Source organism: Camelus dromedarius, chromosome 22 (assembly GCF_036321535.1).
Source record: "Camelus dromedarius isolate mCamDro1 chromosome 22, mCamDro1.pat, whole genome shotgun sequence".
In the NCBI taxonomy this organism is placed as follows: domain Eukaryota; kingdom Metazoa; phylum Chordata; class Mammalia; order Artiodactyla; family Camelidae; genus Camelus; species Camelus dromedarius.
This window is the reverse complement of record NC_087457.1, coordinates 34,114,663-34,128,564: the sequence shown is the minus strand read 5'-3', so window position 1 is coordinate 34,128,564 and position 13,902 is coordinate 34,114,663. Positions and strand designations below refer to the sequence as shown.

Sequence of the window (13,902 nt, the reverse complement as noted above, 5' to 3'; positions counted from 1 at the left end):
TCTGCAGTACACCTGTAATTAAAATCCTCTTGGACTCTTCAGGTGTCATTGAATGAATTAATGAAATACAAAGGAATTTGCAAAAAAGATAGAACCACTTGCAAAATGCTCCTTTTGTGAAATGCAACAAAGGTATTAATTTCACTGAATTTAAATTTTGTATTATTTGAATTCTCCACAGTCACTGCTCTTTCAAAAGTCTTAAATAGTAATTTCAGTGATTTCAGTAGAGCGCTTACTTCACATCCAGGTGGTGAGAGTTGTTGTCAGTTAAGAAAACTGCAATCCAAGTGGGGTTTTCTGAGAAAAATTTACACAGGGATTTAAAAAAACAAGTCAGTTATTCTGATAAAGCAAATAATCATGCAATCACCTCCTAGGCAGTCAGGATTTAATTTGTGGGGAGACCAGGCAGTTTAGCTCCCTTCACACTGAGGGCATCACCACTGTGACTTCTGAGGCCTCTTGCTGGTCACTGTCATGGACACTGAGGACAGGAACTGAGGACGAGGTGGTTTTCCCCAGTCTGCTGAGTCGCATAGAGACCTCTGGCTTTGATCAGGATGTCAAACGCTGGTCCAGGGCAATCTCGTGAATTACAACAAACAAAAAACCATTCATACTTGTTTACTCTTTTTTCTATTTAAATTTTTTTCTTTTATTCCTTCTCTTTTCTCTTTCATAGTATAATTCCTTCTCTCTCAGTCACTGCGATATTTCATATAATCCCTATCTTTTGTTCCCTTCCAAGGAAGGAGCTGAAAAAACTCACTCAGGTTGAAGAATAAATGGTAATAAAGCATATAGTTTGACCTCTCAGAGATTTTTGCTTTATAAACCAACGTTTTAAACCAAGACGAAGGCCTTAGTACGAGGATATCAGATGTTATCCATTGGCGGGGCAGACACCTTGACAGATACTGTGAGATTCCACCTAATATCCCAGAAATTGTTTCATCTGGTCCTGTTGAAAGGCACTCCCAATCTTGCGTGAAGCTAAAATGATTTACACCGGAGCTGTCCAATAAAATAAAATGTGGGCCACAGATGTGACCACATGTGCAATTTAAAATGTTCCGATAAACACGTGAAAAAAGCTTTAAATATTTAAAATGATAAAAGGACATTATCTTTTCAACATGTAACATCATGCAGTCATTTTTTCCCATATTGCCTTTGAAATCTGATGCATTTTATACTGATGGCTCTTCCGTGTTTGAACCAGCCATGTTTTAAGGGCTCAGTGGTCATGTGTGGTCAGTAGCTACCATATTGGACAGTGCAAATTTAAAGACTAACTAGTGATAAAAGGCAATACTAGTTAAGAAAAAACAAGCAGATTTCACAAGAGCTCTCAGAAGTGGGAGGCTTCCGTGGAGTGCTCAGAGAAGGGTAAGTATGATTTACAGATGGAGAAAAGGGGGGAAATGATACAGTAAAGACAGAAGCAGTAGTTGGAACTGAGGTCCTGAAATTTGAGGCGACGGTGCAGAGACAAGTCTGGGGAATCAGGATGTAGATTCCGTGACGTGTAACGGGGAAGAGGGGCAACGTAAGCACGGCCATCTGCAAGGGTACTGAATGCACAAAGGAGGAAACGGTTACCACGTTCCAACTTGAGCATCAGCTTAGCAAGGCCACGGTGGGAGGTAACTGCTCAGTGCAGGGGGCACAGGGGAGGCCGAGGGCAGAACCTCATTCATGGTCTTCATGTGCGGATGGGGAGGAAAAGGTGGAAATGACAAGAGGGAGAAGCCGTGTGCGAATAAGCTAGGGTTTGGGGGCTCAGGGAGCGCAGGTGGCAGTGTAAGACACCAGGGGTTTAGGAAGGTCTGTGGGCCTCCTTCCCGGAGGTTTTACGGTGGGAGACAAGAAGGGTGAATGGTATCACAGGAGGGTTTCTATGGCTGGGTTGTCTACACCAGACATGCTAGTTAATCCCTGCACCGCACACATCTCGCCACCGATGTGGTAGCTGTTGTATCCTGTGCCTCGGCAAGCAAAACGTGATCTGATTTCCGTTTGCTTTAGAGTTTTCAGTAGGCAGACTTATTCCCGCACATGTGTGGTATGGATTGTTTGACTTCCCGGTTAACTATTTGTTAAAACCTGAATTATTCAGTGCCATCAAACAGTGCAGACGGATCGCCCCTGGCATAATAAAAAAAAATAAGAACTTTCTAAACTCCTAACTGGGAAATGAACAATACGCCAACTTTCTCTTCTCTGAATGGACAGTCAGATTTAGAAAGAACAACGTGCCTGCTGTGGTTGAATTTACACGTAACAGCAACATGCTGATCTCCCCGACCTCCCCGGCCTCCACCATCCTGCCTCGCAGGGCACTCCCTGCTCAGGGGTCCTTCAGCAAGCTCCTGCTGCCCGAAGGCAGCAGCCAGGTTCTCCATAATGCCGGTCACAGTCCAGCCAAAGCATGCCTCCATCATTATCTCCCACAGATGTCAAACCTAACTCACCTTTGTCCACGCACACGTGATTTTTTTTAACTCCTCAAGTTGACCTTTTAGGCTGGGCTCTCCCCCACCTTCGCAGCGCCATACTCCTCCACAGAACATTCTTGTCCACTTCACACTTCTGCCTCCTCTACTTCTGTTCACCTGTCAAAACTCCAGTCTGTCTGTCTGTCCGCCTCTTGACCTGTCTTGATACCTCTCTGTGTGTTTTCCTTCTACAAAGTGAGTCTTCCATAGCCCACCATTAACTAGATGCGGTGGTTCTAGCTGTGTATTTTCTATGACTGGACAGAATTCTGAACCCGAAATCCATTTGTAACCTCTCGGATTTCAGGCAAACATGACGTCATAAACATGCTTGTGAAATCTAATGTGCATGGACTCTCTCCCTGGAGAGAGTACATTTTCAGTGGGGAATCTGACTCAAATTTATATTGAGAGCTACTAATTAAATTACGAACTCCTGAAGGCAGAGAGACTCAGATATTAATCATTTTTCCATATCCAGTGCATACAATATGCCTGTGGCACATGATTTATATATTCTTAAAATATCATGTAATTCATATATTCTTTAAAATATGTGTTATTTATTAGTTGACACAACATTGAAAAAATAATAGCTACCTTGTGTTACTCTCCTATCAGGTGCTGCCTGTTTTTACGTAATTACATCTAATCCAAAAGGGAAAAAAGAGAAACAAAAGTAAAGACAAAGGTAGGTATTAATGACTATTTTCTTAAACAGAGAAAATGGCAAGGTAGATATTTCAAATTTGAATCCATCCTCATCCAATTCCAAGATCAGCTCTAACAATCCCACAAGGCAGATAAAAAATATACAAGAATCACAGAGCAGAAGTAGGGCCGTCTTCCCCGCTGGCTCCTAAGGTCCTTCAGGCAATAGAAACCCCTTCTTTATAGCCTCTCATGGTATCTGCTGCAATGCCTTGTTAACAGTAGGTGCTCGATAAATCTCAGGGCGATATAATTAAATGGGAATAAACATATGACAGGTAAGGATTTTCTGAGTCTATATCATGTTCTAGTTACCAAGCTAAATTAGATTTTAGTGCCTGTCATCACCTAAATACCGTACATATTTAAGTCTGAGGCAGCAGTTAATACAGGTTTAAAGTTAACACTGGCATTAAGTAACATATCACATTTTCTAAACTTTGGTCTCATTGTTTGGAATTGCCGAAAAATTACTTCAAACTCAAAAGAGAAAATTACTTCAAACTAAGAAGAGAACATTCTCAAAAATGCTTTGAGAAAAAGACCAAGTGTCATACCTTTGTACTAAAGGTTGAATTAACAAACGTAGTTTATTATGTATAACTGAAATTTGCAGAGAGTAGGACGTAAATGTTCTCACCAAGAAAAAAAAAAGGTAAATATGTGAGGTGATGGATATGTTTACTAACTTGATGCTGAGAATTCGTTCACACTGTTACGTATATCAAATCCTCAGGGACCATATTTCTAATATTTACAGTTTTCCGTGTCAATTATGCCTCAGTAAAGAGGAAACAGTCCAAAGGAAGACACAGGGGTTCTGCAGGTAGAGAGGAATCCATGACTGATGCTGGCCAGGGAAGCCAGGGAGGGTTTCTTCAAGGAGGAAGAATAGAATAAAGGAAGATGCTGCTGCAGGTGGCGGGGGTGACAGGGCGAGGGAGGGGCAAGAGGACAATGGGCCAAGCCACAGTAGGTGTGTCCATGTCAGGAGCATGTCGGTCTGGAACGTGGGTGAGAAGATGACCCTGACGGGGAGACAGGACTGTGGTGTCCGCCCTGCAAGTTGTGCATGACGAGGCTGCAGGGACTTCTACGCAGGGACGCGGCGTGACCAGATTTGGACTGAAGTTTATGAAGTGTAAGGAGCTTTATGACAGGAGAGGACTTAACGAGGTAGTCTCAAACTTTGTGGAGTGCCCCCCAGAAAAAGCACAACCAAAGAGTTACCCCTGGGCTAAGAAGTGAAGAATCTATGACTTGCAAACACACTAATGTGAGGATTCTAGATGCGTGGTGTAAATTTCTCCAGAAAGAAGGACATTTGTGTTTATTTTGCTGCACAGCTCTAGAGAAATTGATGCTCTGCTCAGTGAATGCTCATCACAGGTCTGGACAAAGCTAAGGCCCTATTGGTCTCAAGGCAAGTATCAAATTATCTACAGAAAAATACTTGCAACTCTATTCTGTCTCTGTTATATTTCTTGGATCAGTAAACTGTACACAATATCATGGTCGAAAGTTGACTTCCCCGGACCTAGACCACAATGGTCAAATACATGGAGAAGCTGGGTGAAACGCTGTGCGCCTTCAGAAACCACCTCTCAGACGGAGCTGACCAGAAGGAAGGAGCCCGCTGAGACCCTTCTTGGAAATTGTGGCATTTGTGGCATGTGAAAGAGCTTCCAAATGAGTGACTGCGTGCAAACGTGAAACACGCTGAAGCAGTCTGAGGGAACCAGATTCCCCACGTGCCCAGAAATAAACTTCTGCTCCACATTGCTTCAAAACCCATGTTAAACTCACACCGGGATCCGTGTTAAGTGTTGCATTTGGACTTGGAGGCATCTGGATTGCCCTCTCCCGAAGCAGCAGGGAGCTCTGGCTAAACGAGGCGGCCCCTGGGATGAGCAGGCTCCCTCCCCAGGTTCATCCTGAGTCGCCTGACCCAGGTGATTAGAGAACAAGCAGCGTGGCTCGTGGGTTTTGAAGCTTCCTGGCTTCCACACAGTCCTGATGGAGCGTTGATGTCCCTGCAGCTCTGAGTGGTAACTATTTCGGGTGAGTGGTAACTACACCAGCTCCCCGACCTCGCAGCTGCAGCGGGGTGAGGGTGCGGGGATGCAGCAGGGCAGGGTGGGGGGGAGGTAACGCCACACTGAGACCACATCGTTCCCCATAGAAATGCTAACAGCGTCATGACTTGTGCAGAGTACACCGTGATGCTTTAATTTCCAAAGCGCAGGGTACCTACGAGAGGTGGGCATGCACTCTTAGCCAGTAAACACTAAACACTGTCTGCAGACTGGACTGATTAAACTGTCAGCAAGAGAGAAAAAGCATGAAAAATGAGTACAGTTAGGGGCTGATAAACCAAAAGCCAGAATAATTTCCGCCTTAATGTCACATAAATAAAAATTGTAGAAAGACAATTTGCCAAGGGAATAATAACCCTCGTAAGCCTTTCTGTTGCCCAAGCGTAAGAACTTAACATCTACCTGCAGTCGCCACATGTTAATCTATTCTAAATAGCTGTGATTTACTGAGTAACATTGTTGGCATCCGGTTCCCCAGTGTGAGTCACATTTAAGAGTTGGGAGAAAGGAAGGCTTTAGTTTAAGTGGTTTTATGTAGAATGGCTAAGATTTATTGTGCATTAATATTTCAAACACAACTTTTAAATAAATCAATACATGCGAATGTATTTGACTTCCACCAAAAGTCTGGAACGAACTCAAAAGTTCATTTACTCCATTAGGCTGCCTCCAGGTGAGACTCCTATTAACATCTCTAATGAATAATTTGAGATACTTTTCCTACTTTCCTTAAGAAATGTGTCTTGTTTGAACATTAGTGAGAAATTGCTCCCAGTGTCTGGCCAGAAACAATCCCTGCTGAAATCTAAGCAGACTCTCTCCGTCCTGTCCCGTTCAGGAGGGGTTTTCACCTTTATGGTTTCTGAGCTTGTTGATCACACACGCACAATCGCACCTGCCTTCCCCGCTTTTACAAAGGTAAGTGGGCGGGTCTGAAACATCCTGTACTGTCAGCCCAAGACAACGTGGTACAGTAGGTGTGGATTTTGGACAAAGGGGAGCAGCTGGGGTGCCTGTCACTTGGGCCAAGACAATAATAGCCCTGCAGGTTGTGACCACTGGGGGTGTCGCCCCAGCGGATCCCCTGAGCTCAGGAGTGCCTTCGACCTCGCGGACCAGAAAGCACCATTTCCCCTCGTGGCATGACCCGTGTCTCAGGGTGGAGCCCATGAACCAGGATGAGAGAGAAGGCTGAGAGCCCCAGGGTCACTTACTCAGGTGTAAGGAGGGGACAGCATGCCAGTTCACAGTCTGGCATTCTCGACAGACCAGCTCAAGCTATGGGTTCAAGTCACATAACTTCACTCTCGCTTTCCAAACATTCCTTGCCTTGCCTTGTACATAAAATAAATCCGATCTGCCCCCGCGGACCTCTTCTTCAGTCCCCAGGGGACAGTCCCCTGGTGCCCCTCCGGGGACTCTCACCGTCAGCGTCCTCTGTTTTTCTCCCAGGTGTCTCCTCCCTCAGGCGCTTGGCACTCGCTGCCTCCAGGGCCCTCTTTGCCCTTTACCTGGCCCTCACAAGCCATCGCGGTCTCAGTTCAAATGTTCCCTCTGAAGGGCCTTTCTTGACAACGCCAGCTAACGTTTCCCGCTTCCCCACCGTCATGGTCCTCTTGACCTGTTTAATGACTGTCTCTCTCCCTCTCTGGGACGTCAGCTCCATGAGAGACAGGAGTTCCCTTTATTGTCGCGACTGCAGACAGAGGCGTTATGGGCGCACAGTGGGCTGGCTAATGGTGTCTGATCAAAGTGCTAATTAACATGAGCTCCCTTGTGCGTTCTCCAGAGGAAGCCGGGGTACCATCAGGCCACCGCTTACTGGGCCCGGGGTCCCTGTCATCAGGCTCCCATCACTGTCCACACCTGCTGGTCTGCTGGGCTCCAAGGAAGGTGGGCGGCCTTTGTTTGACACTAGGTCCCTGCCTTTGCCAAGTTTCTACCATCATCACCACCAAACATACACACACACACACATACAGACACACACACACTAGACACACACATACACGTCTGATGGGCACATATCCTAATGCTTTAAGTGTGATTGTGGCTGAGCCTTGGAATGAAGGGCATTTCATCCCTTTAGGGCAAATTTGTGCATCTCAGCAATATCTTTTCCTCTTCGTTGAATATGACGACCTGGGGCGTCCCTGCGCCTGTGATTAGCGTTCCACAGGCAGCCCTTCTTCCTCAGGCGCCCAGGGCCCTGGAGCTAACTGAGGGCCGCCAGCAGCCTTAGCTGGGAAGGCGTATACACGGTCTCTTAGCACGCTCTGCTGCGGCGGGACACTTGGGTTACTTCCCGTGACGGGCGATCACGGATGCAGCTTCGGTGCGCGGTCTCCCTGCCTGTGTCTGGCTGCACACTGTCCTCATTTCTGCTGGGCATTCCCCGGAGTGGAACTGCTGGGCTCCAGAGAAGGCTAGGGTCCAGCTTCACCATAAAACTGTTGTCCAAAGAGGCTGCACCAGTTCAGATTTCTGCCGACAGTGTGAGAGGATAGTCTGCTCGTTTTTGACGTGTCTGAGTAGCTCTTAAAACTTTAAAGCTCCAAGTGTTTTGAGTTCATTTGGGTTAGGACGATGCTGAGCTCGAGGAAGGGGTGCTGACGGATGACGGATGCCCTGACGTTTCAGTGCTGCGTACAAAGCCCTTCCACGCTTTCTTGTCATTTTATGGGCTAGCCACAGTGATGCGGGAAGGCAGCTACTATCACTTCCGCTTTATAGACCAAGAGAGCGAGACACACCGGCACAGAGGCTGCTGGCTAACAGCAAGTCCTAGTGAAAAAGCAGAGGCCACGAGTCAGCAGCCTCAGCACACAGATGGGCATCTCCGGTCAGTTATTAAAAGGACTGGAGTTGGCACTTTGCAAGAATCCTGAGTTCTGAGAAGCTAAAGTAAATATTTAGGGAACATGGTATGTGTTTCTGATTTCAGTGATAACAAGTCATCATGACCCCTATCAAACTTCAGGGAAGTATATGTTCAGTCAAAGGCAACAAAGTGAGAACTTTCTGGAGGCATCAGGAGAAGCAGACAGATGGATAGTGCTACTTATGGATGAAATGCATTTTTGGGAAACAGAATTGCCCCTGGACTCCGAGTCAGGCAGGTTCTCTGAGGGTTCATGTGCCCTAGGGACCCTGGTGGCAGATAAAACTCACGTCATGTGCCTTCCTCAGCGTCCTGCATTTAATTCCCTGCAAACTACTATGATTTTTTTTACTTCTTGCCCAAAAGGGCACAATGAAGACATTATGGATCTTAAAATGGGTTTCAGGTGGGAGACTTTCAGAGCCGCTTGTTGGAGCATCACTAAAAGCTCCCTCGGTGGTTCCCACGAGTCTGCTTTGTGTTCGGTCCTTCACAGGAGCTGTTTACACACTGTCTTCCTGACCTGCTAGTTTCTGGAGCGTGGGGGTTGTTGTAATTTCCTCATTTGGTGGTCCTGGCTTGCATGTGGCAAGTGTTCAGGGAACTCTGCCTTAATTGAAATGACGTTCCCCTGAGAAGTGTGCCCGGGGAAGCATCGAGCTTTCTGACTGTGCCATGCTAGTTTCATTGCAGATGCAAGTGGAATTGTTTCCACTGACCTCTCGTTGTATTGACAAGGATTACTGATGATTAGAAATACGTGGGAAATGATACAGTCCTATGCAGGTGTAAACATTAGCATTAGATACAGAGAGAGAGTTTCAGAATTCCCCCTTCGTGCTGTTGACCTCAGACCCTCCACTTCTCCCAGCGACACACAATCTGGGGCTTTTATCTCGAGGTTCCCTGATGTGTGAATCACGGGATCAGGCGGTTGCATTTATGCAATGTGAATACATTTTAGGACTAAAAGTGATATGATGCATGCGTGCACTTCCGTGCAGTCTGCATGCCCTGCCATTCTTAGTGAGCAAATAAAGGAACCAGAACACTGGATGTTTACTGCTCAGGTGTATCGTGATTAAAATTAACATGATATGTATTTATTAATTTACTGATTAAAACTTAGCAATAATTCCAGAAAAACAAACAGACAAAAAGCATACTGCATATCATCACAATAATTAATAAAGCTTTACTAAGAAGTTGCTAGTTGTTCCAAAGTTGAGTTCACATAAGAGATAGAAGGCATTTTCAAGCTTACTAACTCTTGTTCCATCTTTAGAAAGAGAATCCTAAAATTTCCGGGTTGGAAAGGACCAGAATCACTTCTGCTATTTTTTTTTTCTTATAAAATGGAGCTGTCTTACCTTGAAACTGAGCGTTAAATCCTTTCCGTCGATGGTTACTGTCGGATGTGAAATGGAGTCGTAACCAGTTCTTGCTACTGATAACAGGCGAAGGGAGGTTCATGCCGGTCAGCCTGAAAGAGAGAATGGAAAACATCTCCCTTGTAAACCAGCTGCACAAACATCCGATCTCCAACCCGCCTTTACGACTGAGCGCTGACAGTTTTTTGTTTTTTTTTTGACCTGCCTAAAACCGACATCATTTATTACTTCACTGCCGCCCTGAAGTGCTCCGGGTGACTTCATCTTTGCCCACGTACAAATGCTATATGCATCCGTGATGGAACGAAGGCTTTCACAAATACCGGACATTTTGATTTTTCTTTATTAATGATGGTTAAATAAGCAGTCTTTTGATCTCATTTCTTCTTATCAGGACCTCAGTCATAATGAATTATAAAAGGAAAAGAAACAGAAAAATGATACAATTCTACCTGTCACTATTTGAACACTTCACAATTCTGGTTCACCTGAAGTAGACTCAAATAACTGAGAACACGCCATGTCTCCAGACTCCCCACTACAGGGTCACAACCTGGGCCTTGCCTGCCGGGATGAAGAAGCGGGTGTTTATGAGATTGGTGGCGAGAAATGTCCAAGAAATCCGAAATGGAATAAAATCATGTGCGAGTAAAATAGTATATTTTAAAAAAAAATCTTAAAAAATAAGACACAATCAATCTCTGGTTAAGCTGTTGAAAATATCCAGACCACTTTATAAGGTGGTGTCTAGCTGTCAGAAAAAAGCAAGTCATTTACTTTCTACTGTTGAAAATGTTGTGTCTTTACTAAGAATTAACACCTTCTCGGGTAGCAGGACTCTTGATGGTTACAGATACTGTGATATGTGCTGTTCTGGCCGGTGGCTGGCGGTACTCTGGGTCGGGACGCCTCAGATGTACAGCTGTGTGTTGGCACCACCTGTACTAGTGGAGACACTGTATCATTGGGTTAGCCTTTCTGAACCTCATTTTTCCAGTCTGCAAACTGGACGTGAAAAGACCTATATTAGGCTGTTTAAAGAGATGATTAGATGCACGTGAATATGCTCCAAGCACATGTTCATGCTCCTTACACGGGGTTGTGCCTCGTGTAATGATTTTGCATCTCAGCTATAAATCTGTTTTGAAAATGATGCTTATTCGTGTGGATGGCATGTCAAGGTTTAAGAAATCAGCTTGGAGCAGAAACCTGTGGGGCCCTGTGCCGGCCAGCTGGAGAGCACTGCCCTGCCTGGTTAAGCTGGAAATCGGATTCCACGCCTGGGATTTGCTACTCGTGGGCTGGCTGTGCAGCACGCGTCCCTCCTCCATCACCTGGAGGAAGTGCTCCAGCCAGTGAAATGTGTGGGCAGGGCTGCTGATGTCAGGGTGCTCAGTGTCGACGCTCAGGTTTAAAAATGTGCAGTATCCGTTTAAAGTTAAAACTCAGACCTTGACTGTAACCAATCGAAACAGTGTTTATGTCACTGTTTGAAATAATCTCCTGGAAGAGGAAACACACTGCTCAGATCTGCCTATTTGCCTGGATTTATGCAGTACTGACTGGAGAAGTTGGGTACCACTGACTCACAGCAACACTTCATCATTCTAATATTTTGTTTCAAGGCTCCTTCCCCCACCTTTTTTTTGTCCCCTGGTGAGGTTATGTTACAAATTCTATTAGAAACAGGTCACATACCTCTTTGCCTAGTACTGACATTGGCCAAGGGAGAAGTGAATTCTAGATTCAAAAAGCCACACCGACCCAGCTCACCTACATTTACTTACTGAAATTTTTATAACTGAAATCCATGTTTATTTTATTGTTCCTTTGAAATTTTTTTTTCTTAATTACATTCTCTTCCAGTGGTCCTGAGCTCAAAAGCCAGGTGGACTTACATTTTAGTTGCATAGCAACATTAGCAATGCCCGTAAACAAATCTCCTTTTCACCTCCGTATCTCCCAAATACTTATCCACAAAAAATGTCAGTTTTGTGGTAGTGGACAAACTTCCACAATAAAGGACCAGACAAATATTTCAGGGTTTATGAGTCACACAGTCTCTGAGGCAGCTGGTCAACGCTGCCCTTGTAACACAAAGGCAGCCGTGAGAGTGTGTTCCTGCCACCCTTTACTGATGGACATGAAATTTGCATTTCATGTAATTTTCTGCATGACAGAATATTACTCTTTTTTTTTTTTTTTTATCCACTTAACACTGTAACAACCATGCCTAGCTGACAGGCCAGATTTGACCTGAGGGCCACAGTTGGCTGATTCCTGCTTTATTACCCACGAGGCCATTTGTAAAACATTGAGCCGGAAGATAATTAGCTGATATACATGAAGCGAGTGTATGTATTCACAAACACATAATTCCTCCACAGGTTTCTTTCATACAGAATCAGAGGTGAGGATTTAGTAACACTCATAAAACTTATTTCCCACGGTCAGAGCCAAGCCATGCAGATGATGCACACTCCAGGGCGAGTTAACTGCATGGATTTCCTGACTTGGCTGTGTGAATTCTACAGGTATTCTCATCCGCTTTTTGAGGGGAGTGTGGGGGCAGGTGGCTTTTCCACTGAAGACCTATCCTTGGAATTGTCAGCTTTTCTGTCACCTTCTGCAGGGCTGGAGCTAACCTTGAAGCTGCCATTTTACAGAGAGATTATATTATAAAGTCGATCATTCCTTCATCACAAGCTAACTTAAAGTTGATTAATATGCAAGCCAGTGGACGAGAGTGCAGATTTACTAAGATCTTGGATGATTCAGGTAAGATTCAGAGGTAAAGAAATTCAACAGAGCACCTTTGTGGTGATGGTTCCCAAAATGTCCACGTCCTAATCCCCAGAACCTGGGACTGTGTGCTCTTATGTGGCAGAAGGGCACTTAGACGATGTGATGAAGTTACAGACTATCCTGGGTGATGGGGTGGCCCAGTATTGTCAGAAAGATCCTGAGAAGTGGTGAATGGAGGCAGAACAAGAGAGTCGGGGTGGGGGGAGATGGGCCTGTGCTCTCGGGTCAGAGTGATGCCTGTGAGACCTCCACTGGTGGTAGCTGACCTTGAAGGTGGAGGAAAGGGTCACGGGCCAAGAAATGAGGGCGACTTTGAGAAGAGGGACACGGCAGGTAAGTGCATTCTCCCCTAGCGCTTCCAGGAGGAGCACAGCCCTGCTAACACCTTGGTTCTATTCCCGCAAAACCTGTGTGAGACCTACAGCCTACAGAACCATAAGCTAATAACTTTGTGTTGGTTTGCGCCATCAAGTTACCGTTAATTTGTGCAGCATAACACGAGCAAAACCAAAACCAAAATAAACCCCAAACAGACTCACGGACATAAAAAACAAAGTATGGTTACCAAAGGGGAAGGGGTTGGGGGTGGATCAGTTAGGAGTTTGGGGTTAGCAGATACACACTACTGTATATAAAACAGATAAACAAGGTCCTACTGTAGAGCACAGGGGACCATGTTCATTTTCTTGTAATAACATATGATGGAAAAGAATCTGAAAAAATATATATACATATAACTGACCACTTTGCTGCACAGTTGGAACTAACATTTTAAATCAACTATACTTTAATTTAAAATATAAAATTAAAGTTTAATAGCTAAAAAAAGGAAAATCACTACAACCTTTTATTACGTGTGTCCTACTTTTCATTCTAAACCGTCCTGAAAGAGAGGACATGTGGTGGAGCATGCCACCCCGTCCCTGCTAATGATCTCAGAGAGCCAGTGCAGTTCAGACCTGGCCCGTAGTCACCCATGACTGCACGGCTGCCACTGGTGGGGCTGAGTCCCCCACAAGGCCTCTGCAGTTCTTTGCTGTATTTCTTTTAAATCTGCTGGAAATGGTTTTCTAATAAATAAATGGTTTTGAAAGTGACAAGTAAATTGCGGGGCGGCAGTGGACTTGACATGGGTAGTTAGTGCAAGACGCAAACAGAACCATTTTGAGGAGAAGACAGGGGATAGTGTCTGTGTCACTTCACAACGTGCTGACGGTTATTTTAATCCTAAGACACAGAAGATCTGATAAAATCAAGTCAATCAGAGATACTTGGGATCATAAAGGGAAAGAGCACCCCACTGTGATCAGTGGGGAAGGGGTCTTTCTGTGGCCGTGGTAGATGCTTTTCAGTTCTGGGGCGTCTCAAACTAGGTCAGGAAACTCATGAAGCCCAGCAGTGAGAATGTGGAGCGTTCCTACAGACTGAGCTAACGGAGTCTGGAGTTCTCAGTCTTTTGCAAGAATGCCAAATTAAGCGATGTAGTCCACTGGCAAATTCATTTCTTTCAAAAGATT

General features: G+C 45.0%; 1 protein-coding gene across 1 annotated transcript in view; it reads right to left on the bottom strand.

Moving 5' to 3' along the window:
• Positions 1 to 13,902, bottom strand: part of CSMD1 (CUB and Sushi multiple domains 1) — a 1,691,213-nt gene that overhangs the window by 410,995 nt on the left and 1,266,316 nt on the right. The window contains exon 11 of the mRNA XM_064477604.1: positions 9,560 to 9,672. Within this exon, the coding sequence (XP_064333674.1) occupies positions 9,560 to 9,672 (113 nt within the window). The remainder of the gene's footprint in view (positions 1 to 9,559; positions 9,673 to 13,902) is intronic.